General features: G+C 44.0%; 1 protein-coding gene across 6 annotated transcripts in view; it reads left to right on the top strand.

The window, feature by feature from the left end:
• The window catches only part of tp63 (tumor protein p63), a 59,928-nt gene that overhangs the window by 29,034 nt on the left and 4,310 nt on the right, over nucleotides 1–26,584 (top strand). For 3 of the 6 annotated variants that reach the window (XM_085449638.1, XM_085449639.1, XM_085449636.1), the window contains 9 exons: nucleotides 2,082–2,216; nucleotides 4,771–4,900; nucleotides 15,587–15,844; nucleotides 23,294–23,480; nucleotides 23,569–23,684; nucleotides 23,870–23,979; nucleotides 24,062–24,198; nucleotides 24,386–24,468; nucleotides 24,551–24,675. In XM_085449638.1, the coding sequence (XP_085305764.1) occupies nucleotides 2,137–2,216; nucleotides 4,771–4,900; nucleotides 15,587–15,844; nucleotides 23,294–23,480; nucleotides 23,569–23,684; nucleotides 23,870–23,979; nucleotides 24,062–24,198; nucleotides 24,386–24,468; nucleotides 24,551–24,675 (1,226 nt within the window). In that variant the 5' untranslated portion in view covers nucleotides 2,082–2,136. Of the gene's footprint in view, nucleotides 1–2,081; nucleotides 2,217–4,770; nucleotides 4,901–11,790; nucleotides 11,997–15,586; nucleotides 15,845–23,293; nucleotides 23,481–23,568; nucleotides 23,685–23,869; nucleotides 23,980–24,061; nucleotides 24,199–24,385; nucleotides 24,469–24,550; nucleotides 24,676–26,584 lie in introns of those variants that run through there. The other 3 variants (XM_085449637.1, XM_085449640.1, XM_085449641.1) reach the window with 3 other exon arrangements.

The raw sequence follows: 26,584 nt of genomic DNA, 5'->3' as shown, positions 1-26,584 counted from the left end.
AACACAAATCATAAACAAAAAGACTTTTAAAAACTGTAAAACATGTAAATATATTAAATTTGTCTGTTCAGTGGGGTCCAGTTGGTGTGTGTGGGGTCTGTGTTAGCAGTGTAACATAAATTTAGGATCTAGATGGCAACTATGCACACTGTGACTTTTTACATAAAGTAAGAGTACATACAATGAAATTAAAAATTAACAAATTAATAGCAAAAAAAGCAGAGAAGAAAAATCTGCTGGATTTGCTTGAGCATTTTCATATATGCTCTGGATCATAAACCCATGTGTATGCATATAAATAACAATATGTGTATATCTATTTAAAGAGCCCTGTGACTTTTCATAAAGATTTGAATAGTTGTATATTTATTGTTATTTGTAGATTGAGCTCTGTCTGCTTTCCTCATCATAATAATGATAAGTATTACCCCTCTGAATAAACTCTAAATACATTTTGAACTTTTCAGCTTGACTCAAAATAATTCTGCTTCCTTAAAAGAGCACAGAATGTCCAATTAGAGGCAATAAATTAGGTTATAGACTATTAATGCAGATGTCAACTATAGCTGTGTGAACACCTGAAAAACACTTTCTATATTGTTTTATTAACAGTTTGTAGTTTTCCTTCCCAAATGTGTTTTATAGCCACACAAAGTTGCCACATACTTGAGTACTTTTTTTCTCATCATCATCGCATTTAGCAACATTATTTTGGCCGACTTTCCTCACGTAGTGTATATGGTTACTTACTTCGTAACACCATCACTTAAATATTGTACAGAGGGGCACAGCGTGCTGGAGGCGCTCTGCTGCTGAAAGGGCAAATCGTTACCGAAAACTATCCGACATAGGATGCGAAAAGTTTTAAAAGTCCCAAAATGTAGTTTTAGTTTTCAAATCTTATGTTAAGGTCAGATGCCACGAATGGCTTACAGGCTTCCCCAAAAACTTATATATTTAGGTTGGTTACAAGTTTCAAACAAAAATCACAAAAACGCAGCTGTGTGAGGAACCGTCCTTGTTAGTAGACTGGTTTAAAGGGGTGCGTGCTATTTTTGCAGCGGATCGACTGACCTTGAGACATTTATTAAATTCTTTTCTGGCTTTATTAAATTATTTACGTTACATTTCAGGTGAAAGAGGTCAGATGAACGATTTCACTGAAGCATTTTGGAGTTTCGGTTTGCTGCATATCGTGTCAGTTTAATTATTGTGCAGGTCTGATATACATGCAGCTTTTTATACAAGGCGAGCTGAAATACAGCTTCCTTGCAAGCCGCTGTAATTTATGATCAATCCAAGCTTTGTCGTGGTCCTAATGTTGCAGAAACATCTAACTTTACTCTATTAAATGTGTCTGGGCATGATTAATATGTAGGCCCTAATCTGTGACATCTTACCCATAATAATTCTTGAGCTTTGCAAAATAAATTCATCTCAGCTCTCAGCGCTCCCTCATATGAGCCTCCTGCATACGTGAAATTATTTGCTTCATTAGATATGCCTGTGTTTGTAAGACAGGTATTAATATCATTCATCACAGCGTTGGGGAATTCCAAAACCTAAAATAGTGCCAGCTTCAGATTATGGCCGCCCCATCGGCCTCCCTCCCGATCTCGCCCAGCTGTACGCATACCACAAGTTTTAGCGGTGCTATCATATAGACGTTGGGGGGAATTCCGCCTGTCTCAGACTGCAGCGTGCGCCACTTCAGCAGGAACAATGGCGGGCAGAGCTCTGAAGCAGGTGTAATGTTTCAAGGCAGCAGGTCAAAGTGCCTCTGTCTGAATGGTACATAATCACCATTATGTGTAGTACAAATATTCAACATTATGTAGGCTGACTTCTTCACAATGGAAGTGCTCTTCATGAATGGCTGCCAGCAGGACTCCTCCTCCTCCTCCTTTATCTCCACTGGCTGGGTGGCCGCATCTTAGCACAGCACATCAGCTTTTATGTTCGCTGACTTTGCAACTATAAAACGCTTCCCTTTAAAATAGTTTTTCAGAAATGGCAGCTGTAAGTGAGCAGGAATGGGTGTAATAAAATGATTACAGCTGATTGATGGTGTCTTTCTGCAGACTCAGGGACCCTTCAGCTCGTCTGTCCTGGAGAGAGGGCTCATTCCTCACCACCATGTCCCAGAATCAGGCAGCACAGACAACTGACTTGTTCAGCCAAGATGTGTTCAACCAGCTGTTTGATATGCTCGACCAGTAAGTGAATACTGCCAAAAACAACAAAACAAGGAAAAAAAAAGGCCATAGTGAAATATTCATCTATGCACATATTTTAGATATTTGTGCGTTAGTTTTCACTTTGGGGATTTTTTTTCTTCTTTTATGTGGAAATTATAAACCATGTCAGCTTCTTTGCCTGACTTCCTTCTCACTTGCAGCAGTTATCCTCACACTTTAGTTTCTCTTTTTTTCTAGATTTGAATTTATCCATGTTTATGCCCCTGTGTAAAACTTGCCTATGGACACAACAACGTTATTTTCAGCCAGTGGGTAAAAGGTGGACTTAGCCACCGTGACGTCACTCACTTGTTTTTGGGTTAGGATAACCCCCCATTGTTTTGTTTTGTTTTGTTTTTTAAATCAGAAGTGATTGTATTTGGACAGGATGTAAAGCTAACAGTAACAAACTGCACAAATAAACTGTAAGAATGTGGGAGAGATACATAGATACCCTCTAATAAGCACTAATTAAGAGGCTACTAAAATACTAGAATTTCACCAAGCAGGACATAATTTCTTGTCAGTAAAGGCAGCAAAAGCAGTCCAGTTCATTAACTCTTTCAAAGTGGCCACATCCGTGGATAATTTATAAGAAAAAATTCACCCCCTCAGATTCATTATGGACTCAGACTGCAAGTTTCTACTGTAATGTTGGACTTTTTAACATGGGCGTCCATAGGGACTAACTCACCGACGGAGCCTCGAGTGGACATTAGAGGAACTGCAGTGTATGTTGACTTCATTTACCAGCTGCACTTCCATGCAGGCAACTATACACAATTTTGCTGAAAACTCCGAATGGTACTCGGTAGTTTTTATGACAACCGCGTGCTTCGCATCGACGGATGATGTCCTGGGAAATCTAATCTCAGATCTGGTCCAGGTCATCAATGAGCTCCAGGACAGTCTGGTGCAGCCTGACAGCATTGGATGGATCATCACATAAAGTCCCAGAGGTGTTCTACTGGATTTAGGTCAGATGAGCCTGGTCGATGGTATCAATTCCTTCGTTCTCCAAAAGCTGCCTATATTGTACCGCATGAGGTTCAGCACTGTAGTGCACCAAGAGGACCCGAGGACCCGAAGACACACTGCACACTGCGCCTCCTGCTACCAGCAGTGATACTGACCCTAGCCAAATGCAAAACTAGTGGAAAAAACCATCAGAAAAGATGTGGAGGAAAAAAATGTCAGTGGGCTTCACCTGTAAAACCATTCCTATTTTGGAATGGTTGCCCCTGTAGTGTGCCTATTGTTCAATTTAATTTAATTCAGTTTTATTTATGCTCTGCTACTCTGCTACTTAACTGACCAGATCAGTATTCTGTCAGTATAACTTCTATACTGATATTATATCAATTTCAAGTTTAACTGACTTGATTCTGTATTTTGATTAAAAATTGTTCATTTACGGGGTTTTTTAGCAGTGTACTTTTTCTAAAAATGTTCATATCTGGAAACAAATTAGTTTCAATATTCATTTATTTGTCAATAATAACATCAACATTATTAAGGACTCTGTTATTAATTGTATAAATATACAGTTAACTTGTAAAAGAATTAATTTACAGTTGTATTTTAAAGTCTTGTTCTCTGGTGGCTCATTTGTCCCTGTGAGCTGGGTCAGTGTAGCTCTTATATATTTCAGTCAATAGCTAACATCCTGAATTCCTTTTGTATGTGTCAGTTTTATTCCTGTGTCATATTTCCTGAGCTATAGGTCGACTTAAGTAAAAAAAAAAAAGTCTCACTTTCCTCTCTCCCCCTTGTCTTCTGTTAGCTCTGTCTGTCTCTGCTCTGTTCACTGGGTGAGCAAACAGTGAGACTTTGCAGAGAGGCAGAGGGCACCGGTGCAAGAACAAAAGTCAGAGAGCTTCTGCTGCTAACCCTAACTTTCTCCCAGAGTAATAATTTTACATGTATCACAGCATGAAATCACAGGACAGATGAGAGAGAGGAGGGAGAGAGACACATAAGCCTGATCAATTTCACGCCCACACCACAATCTAGCCAAACTATCCCACACGCTAACGACATGGTGAACCTTGAAAGTTTACCCAGAATTCATTTTTTGAAGTCTGCGCCAGTGATTTATCAGAAAACGGATAAAACATCCGGCATGCCAGTAATCGATTCTGTTCCTCTGCGTTACAGACAGTTTATTCACACCGATGCACGCAGCTACACACTGCTATAAACAAGAATTTAGATTTGGACTCTTGGAGTGGGTCCAAAATTGATTTGAAATCAGTTCTTAACAGAGCTTAAATTGGTTTAATATTTAATGTGAATATCTCCTGGACTGTAAGTTATGAAGGCTCAAGAATTCTAGAAAATGTAGCACAAGTTAAAAACAATCACTGTGTACTCCAAAAGCTAAAAATATTCATAGTATGATGGGTCAATAAATTCATTGAAATCCCTGTAAATAAAAATCAGCAGATTCTGAGGGGGGGTGTATAGAAACGTTTCTCAGATTTGGTTTATTTTACATGGAACGACCCATTAATCTGTATTGTTGCTGTTTCAGATCTGCCATTCATTCAGTCCAGCCCATCGAGCTGAACTTCAGCGACAGTCCGGCCGACGGGTCGGCAGGAAACACCATTCAGATCAGCATGGACTGCATAACCATGCGTGAGCCGGATGAACCGCTTTCTGTAAGTACATGTGAGGTTTCAGTGGGAAAATAAATGATTTACTTTAAATTCTGCTGCCTGAGAACAAATAATTTATAAAAGGAACAATACAAGTAACCTATGACGTGCTCAGGATTGTTTGAGCCCATTATTTAATAATGCACAGTGCAACCAGTAAACTAAATAACCAGTTTTACTGCCTGTTTTTTGGTTCAATACTCACAGAAACAATCAAATATTTATTTTTGAGGGCTATTATTTTTTAACCAGTAAATTCCAAGGCCTTCATCTCATGCCCCAAAGCGGAAAACCATGCTTCTCCTTAAATGACTCACCATTATCTCGGTAGCTAATTATTTTGTGCATTTTTCATCATTTATGAGCTGTATGCCATCACTTTCATTCTGAGTTGATTGGATTCACAGTGTAAATTACATATGTTGTAAAACACAGAACCTCCTTTCAAATTACCAATGGAATTTCCCTGGGAAGGTTAAGAGAAGGTGGTGCAGAGTGGTTCCACACACCGGTGAAGAAAGGTCTGTTTTTTCCTGAGATGTTGTCTGTAAGCTGGCGATTTTATCTGATTTAGCCTGAGCTGTGCTTGACCTGGGTGGCTCCTCTGAGGCAGGTAGTGAGTTGATGGTAGCGCGCGCCTGTCACTGTCACATGACGCATCCCTCTTTGGACACAGAAGGAGTTCAAGCTTGCAACATCTTAGTACAGATAGTCTGATTTTTCCGGTTTCACCACATATAACAAGACGCAGCTGCAGTGGAAGGAAAATTATAGAAGAATTTTATATCAGGAAACGTGTGAAACCCACCTTTGCAAGTACTGCTTCTCTGCAGCTGCTTGGCTGTACGCTTTTCAGGCATCAACACAATCAGCTAACTGCTAATCAAAGCTCTGTAAGAAGTCCAGCATCCATGAGAAGAAGATTTAAAAAGAAGATTGGTGAAGTCAGGCTAGTTCAGGTGTAATGATTTGCTACCTGCTGGTTTGCCACAGAGCTACAGTTAGGCTGATATAGTCACATTTAGCAAAGAAAAGATGGATCATGAGGGTTGAACCGTTATCAATAAAAGGTTCTATCGAGGGTCTCTGATGGGCAGAGACGAACACAGTCAGGCAGGAAGAAAATGCCGAAAACTAACGTAGCATCAGACAAGAGAACCTCTAAGATGGTCCATCCACGTCTTTGTGGTTTATATTCTTCAGTATGAAAAGTCCTGATACCAAGCTTATTGTCCTCGTTAAACTCTTAGTAGGCCCAAGATATAAATACTAAAATACTAAATAAATAAATACTGGGTGTCCAGGACATTGTGCGTTTCTAGAAACTGAGCTTAAAGATGTGCTGCGTATAAGCAGTGCTGATAAAAAGCTGAGCACTGAATAGTTTCCTTGGGGGTTGGGTCTGTTTTTAAAAAGGAAAAAAAAAAAACGAGAAGATAAAAAGATAAAAACCTCAATGCAGGAGATGTCAGGGCCGGAAACACGTTCGACACATGATTGGCTGTTGGCTCTGATGATTATACCAGCATATGCATACAGGTGAATGCTGCCGTTTTTATTTACAGTGTTTATATGTGACAACTATAAAGTGTTTCTACTCCCATTTTTCCCATTTCTAGGTTTTTCATGTACACTCTTACTTAGTTTTACTATGAAAAATTAAGGAATGATCTCAATTTTTGTTGTATCTTCCATATTTCTCATGCTTCTTTGCAGCTACGCAGCCGGTTCTGGTATTTTTCTTTACATTTGTGCAATGATGGCATCCTTAGCAGCGACGCTTTCATTGCACATCCAGCCTGCACTGATGGGGGATAGTGTGTGAAGGCTTTAACAAGGAAACTCATTCCTAAATCATCTCTCTTGCTCTAGATCAGTGGTTTTCAAACTTTTTCTGGTATGCCCCACTTTAGAAGCCCCAAAAAGTTCACATCCCACACCTCACCATATTTTTTGGTGAAAGAAACGATCGGGGCTGAGTTTTAGTTAAACAAAGTTCAGCTCAGTTGTGTCAGTTTCACCCATCTTTTCACCTCGGTCTTCTCTGCGTCTCACAGAGAAAACGCTGAGTTAAAACACAGGTTTGTAAATCCATGTTTGACCTGTAGCACGGGGCATGTCCTTGTCAGCTCTGCTGCTCAGCGATGATGTGCACGCTCCCCTCCCAGTGCAGGAATGCCGTTGTCCAGCCAGGGCGGGAAAAAAATAGCAAATAAAAATTTCGTTCGGGGAGCTGAGTAACGTTACACTGCGCATCCCCCAAGGGGGCCTGTGCTCTCTTGAACTGATGATTAACGGCTCTACCCCCACCACCCACTTTCCACTTTGTGCACCAGAGAGGGGCGTGGTGCAGCGATTGGCACAGCAGCAGATCTGGCAGCATCGCTGTGGGCTAAAAGCTCGCTCCGGTGGCTGCTTGCCAATCACCAAGCCCCAGCCGTTATTACAGAGTCATACCTCTGTTTTGATGAAAAGCTGCGGTGGGCGAACCCACCCTCAACTTGCCCCCCTTCCTCTTCCACCCATGTGGAGGTGTGCCTCTTTCATGAGTCATTAGAATGCAGCTCACTGTTTAGTGCCCCGGGGGACTTATTTGTATTGTGTGGGCTTTACGTTTAATGTGAAATTCCTTTTTATTCTACTTTTTTTTCTTTCTTTCTTTCTTTTTTTTTGCACTGTAGCTGCAGGGCAACAATTTAACGCAGCACCTGCCTCTGTTGTAGAGGTCCCAGGTCTCATCTATCAGTACGTGTCTTCTCCATGTAAAGGTTGTGGAGGTGGGGTGGCAACGAAGGGGGAAGGAGAGGGTAGAATAACATGAAGGAATGTAGCGGGGATCGTGGCAGGAGAAACGCTATATCCTACCCCAAACAGCTGATTTTACAGCCAGATAAAGCTGTGATCAGCTGTGCGTGGAAGATGCAGTTGTCGAGCAGAGGCACCGAGGTGCTTTTCAGTCGCAGGTTAGAGTTTAAACAACTTTACAGAGGAGTAGCTCAATCAACACAAGGCTCCTTCGAGATCTAATTACATGTTTGTGTTTGGATTTTTTTCCCCTCACCTACTGTGTGTCTCGGCGTGAGTGCCCCTATGTTCAGTGTTTGTGCAGATGAGGGGTTTTCTCTTTTGTTTCCCACATTTAACAGAGCTGAAATTAATGCTTTTTAATGCAGACTTTAGCACATGTGGTGCGCTTGTTACCACAGCGTTTGAGCCCTTTCCTCCAGCCTTTACCTCCCAACATTATTTTTTTTTGTCTTTCTAAGCAGCGAGAGGCTTGGCGTCAAACTTTATTCGTCAGGACATCACACTTTATTTAATCCGAAGCAAACTGGTGCATGAAGTAGACAGCCATAAAGCGCTCCTTTATTTTGTTTTAATGCTCCACCAGTTTGCCTCCAGCACTTAAAGGTGAAGACCAAAGAACGGTTGCTTGCCACGGTCCACTTGAATGACTGTTGATTTGGTAAGAAGTCAGAGTTTAGATGTGGGGATGTGGGGCCCCTGTTACTTTCTTTGTTGGTCATGGTGAGCTGTGTTTTTACGCCGCAGTTTCATATGGTGCCGGGTTCAACAAAAAAACATGCAGGTTGTGACCAGGTGAAAACATCTTTCAGTAATAATGTTTTCTACTGTTTGATAATATTTTATCTGTCTCGGAATGAGACTTTAGAGCCGACTGTGCACTCGAGTGTGGCTGGTCCAGATGTGGTGAGGACACAGGCTTAACTGAAGTCTGTGCATATCTCATAAAGATGTGCTTTTTTTTTTTTTTTTTTTATAAACAAGGGTGTGAAGAATATTTTTCCAGTCCAGGTGATTTTCTTAAGAGGAAAAGTTAGAGGCTCTTCAGGGATGCCAGCAGGAAAAACCTGTTATGGATATTATTTTAAGAAATATCATGTTTGAAACCAGGTTTTTCAGCAGTATTGTGAGAGCTGGGGCAGAAAAAACAGGGTTTTACTGCTCAGTGGTTTAAAATCTTTAACTAGTTTATATGTTTTTATTCAGTAAAAGAAACTTTGAAATTCAATTAGGAGCTAAAAAAAGGTTCTTTTGTGTTTCACAGTTTCCTTCTGCACGGCGTCTGTGGTGATCAGATAAATGAAAAAGCAGCGATTCTGTTTGAAATAAGCGGCTGAGTCTCTGTGCTCATTGTTGGTGATACTGGAGGATATTGAAAAGCGGGCCGTGCGAGTGATCATGTTTTCAGAGCCGTGATCTACATTTCATTTTCTAGTGCCAGAGTTTTTCCTGAGTAGAAACATTTTTGGCATTCTCCAAAATGATTTTAACTGTTTCATATATGCAAACAAAATGAGCGTTTTTCTTTATCAGATTGTCAGAAATAGCACAACGGAGAGATTTCTGTTAAAGTAGGTAATAAAGATCAACTCCAGTAGGCCCATTTTGAACCAGGACTCGACAGAGCGTATAAATATAGAAAAAGAACACTTTTGAAACAGATGCAAAGTGCTTTACAGAAACATTTAAATAGATTCACACGGAAAACTCAAAAAGAACAGGTTACACATTTAAACCCGACCAAAGAGTGCGAATACTCGGGGCTCATGCTTGACCCGCACATGGACCTTGAGGCGTTCAGTACTTGAACCTCCAGAAGCTTCAGCTCGGAAACTAAAACTAAAAGTGGGTTTCCGTGGTTGCAGGTGAAGTTGAAAAGTTAAAATACTTTCCATCTTCTCAGTGTGTGAAGTTTCGATTTTAACGGAGTCTGCAGCACTGAATTTGAGCCCTTTTACTTACCAGTATGTATGTGACACAGTGCTAAAACAGGTGTAAAAACATCCCGGCTGCTCTGTTAATGCAAAGATGAAGGTAAGATGCCCAGCACATTGTTTTACAGTGTCGTCACTTGTCTGATTATTTGTATTTAAATAAAAGAATTGAATTAGCGTGCAAAAGTGTGACTCTGCAGCCATTTGGTCAGTGAAGGTCGTAAAAATCATTGCTGAAAATGTTCCCAGTTTCTCTTTCACTTATAAAATGTGTCTGTGGATAAATTAGCTTCCCTAAAAGCAGCTTCAGTGATTCAGGATTTGGTGGCAGTTGATTGTGAGGATTTTGGGATTTGCCACCCAAGTGATGCTTTCTGCTGCTCGGTCGACCATCTGCGTCTGTCAGTGAGGACGGCAGCTTACTCTGTTTTAGGTCAGGTGTCTGTGCCTTTGCAGCCTCTGCAGCCCGACACCCGATACTAAACTAATCTAGCGGACTTTAGGACTAGCCTCTTTAAAAGGAAAAACTTTAGCAAAGCCTCTTTTGTCTGAGCCTCTGGATCTGCAGATCTTTAGTCGCCGCTTGCTCCAACTCAGTTTCTCACCGCTGTAGCAGCCGAGGTGACGCAGTTAACCTTCAAGTGACCGACTTGGGTCTTTGAAGAACCCAGCTGTTTATTTCATGACATTTTTAGTCATAATGTTACCCATCACGAATCTAATGTTTACGCTTATCAGTACGTTGCTGTAGAAATGGATCTGTTTTGGAGTTCAGCTCCTGCCTTCGTTGCATTAGCCACAAACTGAGGACTCTAACCTCTTTCGCAGGTCACTGTTGTTTTAACATAATTAGAAGTTTGTTTTGCCAAACAAATGATCACCCTCAGAAGCTGCAGGTTGGCCCGTGTTTGTGGCCGGGAGTCTTAGGAGGCCACTGGCTTGAGCTCTTTAAAGTGTTGATTTGCCTTTTGTGACAGGCTGACCTGCAGGCCTGAAACCCCGGGGCCTGAGCGGGGTGTGGTTGATGATTGGAGACACTGACTGCACGTCACAGTTGTGCTTTAGATTTCAGACAACTTTCAAATCATTCTGACCACAGGGCAAGATTTTCATCCCCCCGTCACCAAAGGAGTGATGTGTGCCCTGCTGACTGGCCTCCTCCTCCTCCTCCTCTACCTCTGTCATGGAGCAGATCAGCTGGCCATATCTAAATATCATTATATCTGCAGTATGTCCTCTTAAGTCAAAATAATTCTCATTTTATGTGATTATATAAAGACACACATGCTCTTTTAGATGTTCATCTGAGCCTATATTGTCAATTTTCTGTGAATTTTTATTTATTTATTTATTTTTTACATCTGCGTTGTGCATGTTTTTAGTTCATATTAATCAAAACAATTCATTAAAAAATGTCTCAGCATCACCCAACAGTTGTAAGAAGCTTCTCTGCACAAACTGTATGATTCCCAATTAAATTGAATCCCACTCACTAGGCCACTCTTATTGGAGCTGCTGGAGTCACAGGAGAGCGAGCGGCTCAGTCCCACCGTCATTACACAGGCTGAGAAACAATGCATGTTTCCAAAACAGATCTACAGCAGTCATCTCTGATAGATACAAGTAATCTACGGGAGTCCCTTTGTTTTCCTGCAGGCCTCTCCATTCAGAGTGCTCTGGGGCTTCAGAGGGGAGCCATTCTTATGCTAACAAGCAACTGTGTATCTGTCCCGAGCCCAGACCGCAGCTCCCACTCAGCGGCCTGCACTGTAGGAATTAATCGTCTCTCTCATCTCTTTTTTTCTAATTTGGAAAATTATTTTAAACCACCCGAGGCGTTTCTTTTTTTTGTTAAAAACTCATTTAAAATGTTTTAGTTTTAATTCGTCTGAGAACAGCGCTGTTTTTTGAAAATTCAAGACAAAAACATACTTTTTTCTCCATTTTCTGTCGCTTTGCCTTCTGCGTTGTCACGTCGTTGCATATAAAAATTAATAAAACGTCTGAAATGCTTTATTTTGGTTGCAGTTCATTATAAACAAAGCTGCCAAGTCGACAAAGTCATTCGTTTTCTCTGCAGAGTTTTCTCTGCAGAGCAAGGCCTCTTCTTCTGGGTGTGGACAGGTAAAGCTCCTCAGGCCCACCCCCTTTTCTTCCAAGGTATATATGACCATCCCATAGATTCTTATAGGAGCTTCTGCTTGTCCACTTTGCATCTGTAGTCCACATCACTCCTTTTAGAGTGAGGAAAAGAGATTTGTGGAATCCTGGAGCCAGTGGAGCAAACAGCAGCAGCTCTGCTCAATCTCAGTGCCAACATGTTGTACCTGGAGACGGGGACCACAACTTCTTACAACGAGGTAAGAGCAGTGCGGGAAACAGGGCATCAGCCTTCGCTTCCATTCTTTGGTCCCCCAGCCTCCCTGGCGTGAAGGACACATCAGAGAAAAAGGCCTCGTAGTTTGAAGCGTAGATTTTATGCCACTATTTAACGTTCCGTAGATTGGATTTGTGTATTCGTCTAACTGAGACATAAACTGCAGATGTGACAGTCCAGAGAGCAGGGGAATGTAAACACAAATCTGGATATTTCCTTCTTGTGAAATGGCTGCTGTGTGTGTGTGTGTGTGTGTGTGTGTGTGTGTGTGTGTGTGTGTGTGTGTGTGTGTGTGTGTGTGTGTGTGGCGGGAAAGGATTTAATCTGTTTCTATGTCTCAGAGTTTGTTTCTTGGTAAAAGTTGGAAAATTTGGGGGGACAAAACTGAAAATGGTTTTGATTTAACGTGGCGCCACGTTTCTCTTTCCATTAAATCTTCTGTTCTGTTGAAACCAAAGACAACAAAAGTTTAAAGAGTAAAATGTGAGGAAAAAGTTTTTAATAGATACATATTCTTTAAAAAAAAATGAAAAAAAAATCTGTTCCTGTAGATTCATATTTTACCCTAAGAGGGAAACCATAATTGTTGCCTTATCTGTGTTTGCCGAGCTCGATGGCAAACATATCATCTTAGCTTTATTTTCTTCTTTTTCAAATATGATTGACAACCCGAACTCTAAGTTAAACAATTCAATCTCAGCTCTTTTCCTTGGATCGTGCTTTTGCTTTTCCATATATATGTCTGTTATTTCTTTTTCTTTCTTTCTTTTTTTTCCCACTAACTGAATTCCAAACCAAAGCTAACGCCGAGCGGTGATAGATTCTCAGATTGCAGGTTGCGGATAGCAGGTGTGTCAGTTCGCTGTCTTTTTAAGTTGTTGAGCAGGGGGTCTTTAAGTGGTGTCCAGGTCAGTGTGTGTGTCTGAGTGTGAGTGCGTGCGTGTGCGGGGTATCGGGTTCCCCCCGGTCCCCAGTCTCCTGGGAGCCGCTGCAGCCATTAGATGGTGGCCGGCCAGGCATTGCTGTTTTGTCCGGGGTCGTAATTGCTTTAATGGTATGTTGATGTAGATACAATCACCTGCTCTGCCCACCCCAGCAGGTATGAGGTGCCGATAGACCCCCACCCACCCAGCCCCACCTCACCTCCCCCCTCTCGGCCTTGTTGAGCCTTTAATGTCTCCCTCCCCAGATGGTCTCATACGCTGGTCCAACGATGAGCGGGTCAGCGGAGAGCCTGGAATGAGCTCTTTCCCCCTCAGGCCGGGTCTGATCTGGCTCCTGCTGTCTCTCAAGATTTGGCGTTATCAGTGTTTGCGCTCTGCGGCTACACAAAGCAGCAGCAACAGGAGGATTTTAGAAGCTCTAGATAGAAACTGTGGAGCTTTCAGTTGGTCAGTATAAGTGCTGAAAGAGTGTGGCGCTTCTGCTCCGCGTAGGGGACTGCTGTTACGTCTGTGGAATTTTCTGGGTTTATCAGAGACTGTGATCTGTGTTCTCACAAAGAAAACAATCTCTGCTGCCTCGCGATGCTGCTGATAATGACACTCGCGCTATTAAACTGATGAGAAACGAGTCAAAAGCACCGAACCGACTCTTTAGACAAGAGTTTTGGCGGGAGTGCAGAGAGCATTTTCACCATTAACATTTCATATTTATTCAGTGAATTCATTTGGTCGCATACCCAGCGAGGAATGCATTGATTTGAATGCATGCACGCGCCGAACCCAACGCTGCAGCAGCAACTTCTAAATGAGCCCTGCCACGTGTATTTAAAATATCCCTGCTATGTGTTGTGGGTAATTCAGGCAATCGCTGTGAAGGTCAACAGTGTCCTTTTGCCGCTGGTCTGAAGCGTTAGCCCAGCATTTTCTCTCAGACAAAGAAATGAGCTCTCAGGCCTCGAACAGAAAGCGCAGCTTTTTGTAAACTTTATTAAAGGCTGCTGCTGATTTACTGCGCTTCTGTTTTGCACAGCCGTGGCATCCCAGAGGCCTGAACACAGCGTCAGCTATAAACAGAAGGAATTTTTAAGAGCTGCTAAAGTGGTTATTAAATGCTGGCTGTATTATAGTGGAATAAGATCTGATTAAAGGAAATGAAGAGAAGGCCTGAAAGTCCCTCACGCTGCCCTTTCTAAAAGCTGATATCCTGCTTCCAGCCAATTAAACATTAAAACGCGATGAGTTCAGGTGAAACCTCGCTATCTGGTCAATTACAGCTTTATCCTCAAATCCTCATCTTTGATCCTGATTTTCACTTACACCACGAGAAGCATTATCTCAGGCCCTGTATTTAATGTTAAGTAGTCTACGTCAGCCTGTCTGCTTTATGCTTCTGCTTTTATCTATGTTTGGTCTGAGGCCACCATCAGCCTTTTCTTTAGAATAATCATTTGGCATTGATAATTGGTGCCTGTCAGATCCACCATAGCAGCTGCCAGCATCAGGTACTGGGGGAGGCTGTGTCATCTCTCAATGGCTGAGTGCCTCAGTGGAATTGCACCATAGTTCAAAAGAATCACTCTGATATCACCATCGCTCGCGCTTCATTTACGGGAAAACGGTGTACAAACAGGAAATAAATCCACCGAGCTCGTTCCCATGGGAAACGGGGATTATTTTCATTTTTAAAATATGCGTAGGTGGGGAAAAAAAGAACTTTGTTTTTCTTACCATCCATTTTTCCCCCTGATTAGATCCACAGAGCCACTCTTAGACCTGTAATACGTGCGTATAATCAGTCATTTGTGTGAGAGCGTGTGTGTCCCCACTAAAAGCTGCAGGGGCTCCCCCAGGAAGGACTTTCTTTCTTTCTGTGCGTGCGTGTGTGCTCCATTCACAAAACACTTGTCTCTTAACACCTGCATGCCCGGCATAATTGTTTCACGCAGCCTCCTTATAAGCTCCGGTGTCATTGTTTCTGAGGGGCTTAAGCCCCCCTTCCTCTGCCAAACAGCCGCTCCCCTGTGGCGCTGCTGCACAGGTATGCCGAGGTTGACTCCAGTGACCTCTCTCAGGTGTGTCTATGGATCTGTGTGTAATAAAGCGGCATCGTTGATTCATAAGTCACTCCCTTGACTAATAGTTATCTAACCTACCAACCTAGTGTTTTGTTGATCATCTGGAGCAACACCAACACCTGGCAGGGCAGTGGGTGTGAGTCGGACAGCTGTGGCCAGCCGTGCTCGAAATAAACGAGAGGCCCTGGAAAGATTGATGGCCGTCTAAAGAGCACGAGCGATGGCACCTCTTCCAGGAATGTGCTGTTTATAAATGGAAAGGAATGAGGTGAATGGCAAGCAGAGCAAGCAAGAAGGGGCTGGCTACCACCCAGGAGTACTCTCCATCCTCTCTAAAGGGGACATATTTTATATGTGGGAAAAGAAATGGCTTTGTAGGGAGAACGTGTTTATTTCATGTGTTGTCTTAATCTTCTACCTTAATCACTGATGTTTGGATGAGGCTAACTGTTTTTATTTCTTTATTACAAAATTTGCACAAAACATTTCGTCTGAAGCATCTGTGACTGAACACCTTTGTCGCTCTTCCCCCTCCCCCTCCTCTCCATCTTCAGTCACAGTACACAAACCTGGGGCTCCTGAATGGTATGGATCAGAACATTCAGAACGGCGGCTCGACCTCCACCAGCCCCTACAACAACGACCACGCGCAGAACAACGTGACCGCCCCGTCGCCCTACGCCCAGCCCAGCTCCACCTTCGATGCCCTTTCCCCCTCACCGGCCATCCCATCCAACACAGATTACGCAGGCCCACACACCTTTGACGTGTCCTTCCAGCAGTCCAGCACAGCAAAGTCTGCCACCTGGACGGTAAGACCCGTGTTCGCTCAGTGTTTGTGGAGTCCTGCATAAAGTTAGCGGGGTTCCACTTCCTTTTCTGCAAGCAGTCTCGCATTAATGTCGTGCAGACCCCACTGATAGGCCTCTGCAGGTGGGACAGATTTGAGTGAATATGATTTATTTCTTAATAATAATTGTGCTGAACTCACAAATTTGACCAGAGTGAGAAAAGACTCGGACTAAGAACATTTACCGAATATTTAATTGAAGTTAATTTTGTAATATTGATCAGATAAATGTGTTTATGGTTTAGTTTGCATTAACTAGAATAACTTTGCGCTTCACTTCTGATCAACAGGTGAGTACTGGAGGTTAAGAGAGTACACTAAGTAACACATGAACTTTTTGATTTAAATAAGATATACAGGAAGCTGGAATTTTACTTAAGTATAAAGACGGAAAATAGGGAGAAGAAGAAGAAAGACTCTGTTACACCATCTCCCATCGTTCCTGTCCTGCTGGACAGAGGCTGCATTCATGTTTTCTTTATCTTATGTTCCATAAATTGTGTTTTTAATTACACATCATAACAATCAGCACTCAAGATAAAGATATGACTTTTATAGCTACAAAAGAATGAAAGCTTTTGTCATTTTTTTATTGTGTAATAAATTTAAATGTGCTGCCTGTCAGCCTAACCCATCATTGTAGGAGGTGATGATTTATCGGGGTGGAGGTTAAAGAGACACTTTCACCTATGAACTTCTTATCTGACTTCTGGCTGGGAAGAATGTCACCTGAGATATTTTTACATCAGGACTGAACCTCAGGGTTTTTAAGTTAACTTCTCACTGACAGGGGGAAGAGTGCATACACTGTCAAAATCATGGATGCACTCATTCATGTGATAGGAAATGTGTTAGCTTGAGTAAGTAAGGCTTGAGTTGTCTCACTTGACAGAAAATGTGCTATTTTCTCATATTTCGACCATTTTAGATACAAAAATGTCTGGGAATTGTTAATTTTAGCTAACCAAACTGCTAACAGTGCAGGTCATTTAGTGTTAAAACTTCTTGACAAAGCACCAAAAACAACTTTCTACAGGAAACCAGAGCCCTGCATGTGTGGCAGGTTAAAGTGAAAATGAAGAAGCTTAAACCTTTATTAGTCTCACAGTGACCTCACTCAAGTGAAATGTCCCTTTTCCTCAGAAGTCGGGTAAAGTTTACTGATGCTTTGTTGATGACAGAGGTAAACAGGTTGAATCGTTGCTCCTTTCCCGTGCAGCTAGATGTCACCATCGTCGACTCATTAAACAGACTCAACCGGCTCCTCTCGCTCTGTCATTACGCATCACAGGGCTGAGGGACAGCTGTTGCATCAGTGCCCCGCCTGCTCGGTTGTTAATGTGTGCGATCTGCGGCGATGCGGGAACAGAGGCGCAAGGTCGGTGCACTAATGCACTCTAGCGGACGAAATTGGCGGCGGCTTTTTGTCCCTGCGTCATAATTTGGGACAGCTGTCACATCATCTAGTGACGGCGTGGGCGTCAAAGGAAACCCCGTCTGTTCACATACAGAATCTGGGTGACGTAACTTTGTGACATGTCAGTTATTACATAACGGAGCAGAAAACGCTTAATACAGAAACATATTTATTAAAAATTTCCAATTAACAGTCAAAAATGCGGGCCGTTTGAGGAAAACCTGCTGAGCGCATTGATGCGCCGAATTTAACGTGCTGTAGCTTCCAGGCAAACTCAGGGAGTGCTGGGCGATCTCGCCTTACTCCTTGGCCACGCCGAGTGTGGGATCGTCACATTTGCCCAGTTCCCACAGTGCCTCAGTCATCCCTCTCATTTTCAGTCCAAAAACAAAAATGTTTGTCTGATGTGCAACCGTGAGGTGGCTCACACTGTGGTTTGTGAGCGGCACGCCCCAGTCGCAGTCGTCCCGTCGTAGACACATGCAGGGAACCAACGATGTGTCCCACAGTCATAACATGATGCAAGACTGGTTTGATTGGTCTGGCTTAACATGGAAAAGTCAGGGATTGCTACTTACAATCATTGCACTGATTAAAGACTTAACTTTATTTAGTAGTTCAGAGTTTAAAAAAACATTAAAAATATTTTTAAAAACTCATTTTTTTGGTATAAATTCTATTTTTTAAAGTGCAGTCGCCCAAAGTCTCCACAAGGATAAGAAACGGGCACGAGCGCTAAAATATGAGAGCAGTAAACACAAACAAGTGCTGTTGTGCAACATCGTCTCGTACAGTTAACCAATCGAAATAAAGTTTGTTCTCCTAGCGAAGGATGGGTAGCATTACAAAATCAGAGCCATTAAAAAGTAATTAGCATCACCTTTTGTGCAAAGCACCTCCTTACGATGACTTTTACATTAGCAAGAATAACAACTTTGCACACCTGTGGATAACCAGTCTGTGCACAGAGGCTGTGGAGCCAGTTGGACATTTACATCAGCAGCACCACATAATCGACAACAAGCTTGTTCACTTCCCTCGGTGACAGCTAAACTCTAAGCTGTTCCTGTTTCAGAGCTGAAGCACCACCATCATTATCCTCCTCAACTGGCCACCAGTGTTGGTGGAGATTGCAAATGTGCTGCTGATATAAAGCTATTGCACTGGGAACAAGTAACTGAGCCCATTTGAGAAGTTAAAATACACGTCTGACTTAAATGTCAATTTATTTCCCTGTGGTAACAGAGGCGGGGAGGTTTCCTTGGTTCCTTTATTTACTGCAGACATGACACGTACTTCCTGTTGTTACGATCTATGTCCATGAAAACAAACACACAGACTGCTTTTTAATGACTGTTTTTAATTGGAGTTTGATTTTGACCATACATAAATAAGAGCCAGGAAGTGGATGCACTGCACTGCTTAGAGTTTAGAGCCTGTTTAGAGCGCTCATCTGGAGTTGGCCTTGAAAACAATAATGCACAAATAAATGATGACCAGCACGTGACTGATTGCTTGTAATGTTTTCTGTGAGGTCGGGCTGGTTCCACATGCTCTGTTGTTGTTTTTGTACCTCGCAGCCAGGTTAAATGTCACTCAACTCTGAAATGCAGTTGATCCTGTCAGAGAGGATTCGTTACAGCGTTTCCCCGCCGAACATCGTTTTGTTGATTTCCAGATTGGCTCATAGAGAGAGTCATTTTCGCTGGCTGCAGCTTCCAGTCTGATTCTAAAGAAGAGTGATTACAGCGTCGGTTCCCATCTCAAAGGAGGCTCCCTCTCCTGATCTCAGGAGATCTTTCGTAAAGCTCCCATAATCTCAGCCCAATAAGCTCAACTGCTGGACTGATGGACTGATGGCAGAGAGCCACCGTAGATGTCACTGCAGCTTTGCTCTGTGCATAGATCCACTAATGCCCCCTTTTTGAAGGCCTGTGGGATCTTCCACGGGGACTTAGTGGACTGTGTACTGTACTGTTTGATGACTGTTCTGATGGAGACACACCTAATCCCTAACCCACACCTTAACCTCTTCCTGTCTAGGATGAGGCACACAGCAAAAGGTGCAACACGTCAGTGTTTCTCAGAAACTGCTCCCACACGGTTTTCCTGCCGGCACTCCTGCAGCCTGCACGGCGTTCCCTCCCCCAGCGCTCGGTTAGAGAAAAACAATCGCCGGGTCAAATGAATACACAAGTTTAGAGATGTTTCATCTTCTTTGCGCCGCTAAAGGAGGCAGCCATTGTTGTCAGGGTAAAGACTAGTTGTGTTTGCGGTGTGTATTAACTGCCACCATATTTAGTCAAAGGAGAGGAATGTCATGGTTCGGGCTATCACTGGGACGCTGTTGAGCCCAGGGGGATTACAGTAATGGATTGAGGGCCTGTAGATAATACTTGTGTAAATACCGTGTGCCTCTTTCCTGAACCCTGTGCTCTTGGAGTGGGCTCTGTCTTTTTTTGAGAGAGTTAAGCTTGATGGTTGCATCTCACATTGCGCCGGAGGAGGAGGAGGAATGCTCAAAGAGAAGAGTGTTCTAGCGAAAGGCGGCAAGACGCAACTTGCCCATGGAACATCTGCGGGCCCGTCCCACGCCTCACGAGATGGGGCTGAGACTTGTTTGTGTCAAGAAGCTTGTCACGACTCGCCCGTCGCAGAGAGACAAACCCTGAAAGCTACAGATGGGAAAAGGTGGAGGGGAAAATTTTTAAAAAGGCAGAGTTGAAAAGGTTTTTATGATATGGGCTATGGGATTTCTCCATAATCTTCTTGGAAAAGCCCTTTCTTTTACAGTTTAAGTTACAAGATTCCTTTTTTTTCCGCTTTCTGACAGAGTACCTGCAGCAGTGATTTACAGCAACAGAAAGCAGGCTCATGCTGTGGCGGTATAAATATAAAAGGCAGATATTAGTCTGTCATCAGGGGGAAAAGGAGGAATTTAAATCAGACCTCACCAAACTGAGTTTGTTGGAGTGCTCTCAACACAGAAATCATTGTTGTGTTATAATTGAAGGTTGGAACGACAAAAAAGTGCTGGCAGCTCAAACGCTTCCTTCAAGGATAAGCAGATCAAACAGTTTTTGAAAATAATTTTAAGCATGTTTAGCAAACTTTGGCTGCTCTCCATCTGAAAAGAAAAGGAGAAAATCCTCGATTGCTTTTTTTTCCCCTAAACCTCTTCCCACCTGCTGTGCTTTCAGTTTTAAAGTTGAAGTTACAGTTGTTCTGCTGAAGACATTTGATTGGCAAATCCCAAGAGGGACAGATACATGTTTGACTCTTTCAACACCGGCTACGTGATGCTGCTTGCCCGGGGGCAGGTGTCATCCCTAAGATTGGGTGGTCGAGATTGGTGCTGATAGCTTCGGCCGAGCAGATTGTCCGCTAAAATGTTCAACTTTTCCCCCTGTTTTAGATTTAAGAAGCAGGTGCTTTGCTTCAGTTTCAGAGAAAAGTAGAGCGAGGGAGGAAAAGAACTCTTTGGATTATTGTTGAATTAAACAGGTTTGGGAGACGCTGTAGGCATGACATGACATGTCAGGTATGAAGAAGACAAGACCAGAGGCGCCAAACGTTGCTTGTTTAAGGCCTGATGTTTGTCAGGACTTGACTTCTGCATGCGCCCGCAGCGCCTGTCAGGTAGAAAGGAACGCTACAACTGTGGGCCTGCCCCAACCTGCGCAACACAGGAAGTGTGTGTCTCTGTGTTCCCGTGCTGTGTGTTTGTGTGCATTAGCTGCATGTGTGCAATTACTTTCTATGTCCGAGTATCAGGACAAATTGCATGTTGCGCGTAGTCAGATTATCCCAGAGACGCATTTTCGTTGTAGCTTGAAAGCTGCAGTGCTGTGTCCGCACGCTTTCCAGCCGAGCTTTCCAGATGTGCACGTAGAATTTAAAAGTCCAGCCACTTTAGGTCATTTATTACTTTTGCCCCGTGCCAGCTGAACAATGCATCACGTGTGTTTCCTGCAAACACTCGCAGAAGTTTTCTTTCAAATGATTGTGATTAAGCGGCTCTGCATTGTGCGCCTTGTGTTCCTCGGCCGTGTAATTCACATTGTGACCAATGAAAGGCTCATAATTACATGTTAACACCTGAGCGCCGCACCCTGTGTGAGCCACTGAATCCCCATCAGTCAACTGGCTGTCCTCCACCCTGAACAGTGTTGGCTTTCACCGCATGCTGCTTTCAGCAATCAGCAGCTCCTGCTCTCACTGCTGAGCAAACACAGCAGCAGCACAGAGCTGTGCACTCAAAGTTTGTAGCTTCAGGGCTGGGGTGGGCCACTCGTGTGTGTGTGTGTGCATGTGTGTGTGTTTGAAACTGTAGGATATCATCTAAACAAACTTTGTGTTTCTGGCCTAACATTCGCGATTAGATCTTTAGGCTCAGATTTGTGCAGACCCTTTACACACCACCTCTCTCTTTCTCTTTTGCTCTTCTTCCACACCCTCGCCCCCCTTCCTCCATCTCTCTGCTTGGCTTCTCCACCTCATTTAGCTGACTGACAGAGGCGTACGGGGAGTATCAGGTTAGGAGCGAGGGGGCAACTACAGCCATTCATCTTGGAGGCATTTTTTTTTTTAAAGCTGCTAGAAAGCCGCTTTGATTTTAAGGAAGAGTCAGTTCAGTTGCCGTGTTGAGCTTAAACTGCCCTCATCAGTCAATCTATCGTGTCCTTGTGCACGAATCAAAACGCAGTTTTATTGTTAAAATTTTCTGCTTTGCATTCGTATTTCCCAGCAGTGAGCATCAGCGCTGCAGCGTTGGCGTCACTTGAGGAAAGCAGCACATGTGAAAAGTTGCGTTTAATAGCAGACTGCATCAGTGGGCGAAACGCAGGCATAAGGCAGAGACGGGGAGGTGCACTTTTAGGTTTGTCCTGATGAAAGGAGAGGTTGCGCCTGAGGAGAAGAGCAGAAAATGTCCGTGCCAAGCTTGTGTAATATTTAAAGTGAGCACAGACGGTTCCTGGGATGTGCTTCTTTTCATTGGAAGCAAACTTAATAGAGGTGCAATTTTATGTTGCATTGTTCCCGAACACAGCCCCGAGCAGTTTTCACAATGTTCACTTTTCATCACTCAGAAATGAAACTGACAGGAAAATTTCCCCTCCGCCCCTCCACCCTCAGCTCTGTGCACATAGAGGATTTAAAGCTCTGCTTGCACAGCAGTGATTTGAATGGCTTGTGTACACAGTTGGGTTGTGCCTATTAGTAAGAACTCGGTCTTTCTGATGCCTTTACTGGTTATCGCTTCTAACAGTGCCGAGGATCAAGGTGCATCCATTATTCAAGACTCCTGGCTTGCACACTTGAGCCTGAGCCAGTTTGTGTGATCAACCATCACATTTTGGCTCGTCGCTGATGAATCTTTTGCGACTGCCGCGATTAGCCCTCCGCTCCTTCACTCGGAGTCGTTGTCATCCACCTGCACTCAGCCTAATGCAGCTCCAGCCTGCCAGGCGCTTCAGAAGCTGCTCTGTGTGATGAGTGGCCATCAGATGCTTTAAAAGAGATGAAAGCCAAGCCCTGTTTAATTGCCCCTGGAGGGGTCCATTTTATGGTGCTCCTCGGAAGTCCCAGAGGCTGTCTGTGAGACATCTTTGAGGTTGGCCAATAGTCACTTGTAGGGCCGAGTGCTGTGTGTGTTTATTTAAGTGGGTCATAATCACAGTCTTCAGTTTAACCCTTTTTGCTTCAGGGGAGCCAGAAGTGCACAGCTGAGGCAGCAGGTGTTACCAAAGTCCTTCAAACACCGCTGTGCACTTATTTTTAAGCTAAATTAGTTTAATTAAATTTTACTGGTCACCAGGAATCTGAGAGTTTCCACCAAAATAAGGTTTCCAAAAGCCTTTCCCCCCTGACTTTATCCATTTACTATCACGTCTCGGGTGTTTCTGTGATCAATCTGTGCTTTTAAAATTTAAGTCAATCCCCCATCAAAACTTTTCTGTAATCTTTTGTGTTTTCTCTCGTTTTGTTTTGCAGTATTCGACCGAACTGAAGAAGTTATACTGCCAGATCGCCAAGACATGTCCCATTCAGATCAAAGTCCTCACCACTCCTCCCCAGGGTGCCGTGATCAGAGCCATGCCTGTTTACAAAAAAGCTGAACACGTGACCGAGGTGGTGAAACGCTGCCCGAACCACGAGCTCAGCCGCGAATTCAACGACGGTCAGTCGAAATCCCACCGCCTCGTGTTTCACTTCGGCCGTCTTTGTTTGTTGTTGGCGTTTGACCATACGACTCGCGTTGCTTCCAGGTCAGATAGCGCCGCCGAGCCACCTGATCCGCGTGGAGGGAAACAGCCACGCCCAGTACGTGGAGGACACCATCACTGGGAGACAGAGCGTCCTGGTTCCTTATGAGCCTCCCCAGGTGAGCTGTCCATCAACCTACAGGGTATCCAAGCGACAAACGACTCGGATGGCGACAGACAGCGAGTTCGCTCCTCCTTTAAATTTAAACAATTTAAATGACCCGAACCTGAAATATGTCCAAATACGACCTCTGTTTTTGTGCCTGCCGCCGTCACTCACCTGCAGTCTCATTCTCCTCCTCAGGTGGGGACCGAATTCACCACCATTCTGTACAATTTCATGTGCAACTCGAGCTGCGTGGGCGGAATGAACAGACGCCCGATTCTCATCATCGTCACCCTGGAAACCAGAGAGTAAGCCGTGCCGCCGCCACCTCCGTCGCCCCCCCTCGTTGGCCGTGCTTTGTTTCTGACAGAGGATGTCTTTGTCTCCCAGCGGTCAGGTTTTAGGGCGCCGTTGCTTCGAAGCCAGGATCTGCGCCTGCCCGGGCCGCGACCGCAAGGCCGACGAGGACAGCATCCGGAAGCAGCACGTAACGGACGCCACAAAGAGCAGTGAGGGTACGAAACGCCGTAAGTAGGGCCGGGGCTGGTGACGGGCTGACGTGCTTTTGGTCTTCCTCGACATGCAGCTGGCGTCGAGGACTCTCACTAACCCGCCTTTCCCCTCGCTTCTTCCCCCTCCTGCTCTGTCTTAGGTCGACTTGTTCTCTTTAGCACGGCGGCCGCTGTATTCACGCTCTCCTCTTCTCTTTTTCAGCCTTCCGACAGGTTTCCCACGGCATACAGATGTCCGCCATCAAGAAGAGAAGATCCACAGATGAGGAAGTTTTTTGTTTGCCTGTAAGTGTGGCTCCGCTGTCTCACACGGCTTGGGGTGCGTCTGAGCTGCTCACTGACCTCTCGTCTTATCTGTTCCCCTCAGATTAAAGGACGCGAAATCTATGAGATTTTGGTAAAAATCAAAGAGTCGCTGGAACTCATGCAGTTCCTGCCGCAGCACACAATAGAGTCATACAGACAGCAGCAGCAGAACCTCCTGCAGAAACAGTGAGTACCAGAACAGATTCTTGGTGGAGTGAAACACAGATGTGCAGAACGGGCAAGCTTCACCGTTGAATTCAACTGTTTCTTTGCATGCAGCTGCACTCTCTGCCTCAGTAAACGTCTTCTTTGCTTGTGCGGAGGTTTGTTTGTCTTTCGAACGCAGGGCACTGATGACTAACTGACTGAACATGGCTCACTTGTTGCTTGAATTGTGGATTGCACTGATAAATGAGATTTCTTGATTGTATTTACTGCCGCCGCTGAAGCGTTGCAGCTAGAAGAGCTGATAATAAACGCTCTGGAGTAGGTGTTAGCCAGCGTTTCACAGAATTTACTCCGAATCAGCTCAGCCTCGCGTCCAAGCAAAAGCTGTTTTTTGTTGGGGGTTTTTTTTGTCATTTTCTTTCCTCCTTCTTGCTCTCTCTCATGGGACACGAGCCAACACTGATGAATCGTGACAAATGTACCTGGCTGCGCTTTGTTAGGGAGACGCTTCCAGAAGGTTCCCGGTAACGCCTTTGGGTGCTTTGCCAAGTTTTTACACAACAGCAGCAAACAGAATCCGTGCCTCGGCCTCATCTATCGGCTTCGGCGTAATTAAAAGTGTCTCAAACGCACACGTCCTCGTCCCGCCTCCCTTCTTTCACTGTAAGCTATGGAAACGAGGAGATGGGAGTAAGTGATAGTTTGACAGCGCTGTGATGATAATTACTGCTTATGTTCTAGTTTCCCATTAAGAGAAGGCAGACAGCCTCGCAGTGACGTAGTGCTTGCACTCGCTGTTTTTCTTTGACTTTATTTCTGTTTTTGCTGCCCGTCCGCCCTTCAGTACTAACAAGAGCTTAAAAAGCAGACGTTTAATTTCAGACAGAGAGTGCAGAATTTTTGAAGAGTTTTTCAAATTCGACACTATCAGATTTTGATGCCAACCCCCAGAATCTTGGGATTTGGTGTTTATCCTTCTCCCGTTTGTCCATTTTTGCATGCTTTTCCCAGTTTTCTTTGTAAAACCTTTGACCTGTTGGAGTTTATTACTGTATTCAGCATTGGAAATAAAAGGTTCTGTCAACAGCAGTGTTTCAGACCTTTCCTTCTTTCCCTTTAAATGTCAAATAACACCATTCTGTAAAAAGGCTGTGATCTGTGTGTGCATACTGCCATCTTCTGGACACACATGTTACTGCAGTACAGTAGGAGTTTCCTGAATCTCAAACTTGAACATTTGTAGAGTTTTCTGAACATCTGGACCTCTCTGGGGTCCCTCGCTCCTTCCTCCTCCTCCTCCTCCTCTGTCAGTGAGCCCTTATTTCTGCTCTTCTCTCTCTCTCTTTCTCTTCTTTCTGGTTCCTTCCTGCAGCCTGATAAAAACCCGTCTCGGTAGCCAGCTCCTGGAACCTGCATTAGAGCAGAGACGGCGGTGCAGCTCCTCCTGAAATCCACATTCCTCCTCTTCTTCCTCCTCCCTCGACTTAAACGGACCTCCTCTCCGCCTCCTTTTCATCAACTCTGATTTCTGTGACCTGCTTCCTCCTGTGCGTCCCGGGACTCTACACCGAGGATGTGAACTTTCTGTTTCTCTCTCTGCTGCTGCTGTAAATGCTGGATGATCACGTCTTGTTTTTATTCAGCCGCGACAGACGGTGTGAGGGTTTCGGTAGGCTGCGGGCCTGCGTGATCCCCCTCCTAATCTGAACTGAACTGTAAATGAACATGTGAATTGCATGCATTATTTTTATCCACAAAGACTGTACTTTGTGGACAGGAATCATTTTAGATTTCTTATTTCTTACTAAGTGTGTTGCGTCTTTGCATTGTTGCGAGAGCTGGACTCAAATCTCTAGATTTTAATTTTGAGTTGGTTTTTTTTTTGCTGATGCTGGTCATGTTTTCTAAAGTCACTGCGGGACAGTTT

The sequence above is a fragment of the Copadichromis virginalis genome, linkage group LG23 (assembly GCF_057382275.1).
Source record: "Copadichromis virginalis isolate Kocher_CV1m ecotype Utaka linkage group LG23, C_Virginalis_male_GT1.1, whole genome shotgun sequence".
Taxonomy (NCBI): Eukaryota; Metazoa; Chordata; class Actinopteri; order Cichliformes; family Cichlidae; genus Copadichromis; species Copadichromis virginalis.
This window is presented reverse-complemented; position numbering and strand designations above follow the sequence as displayed.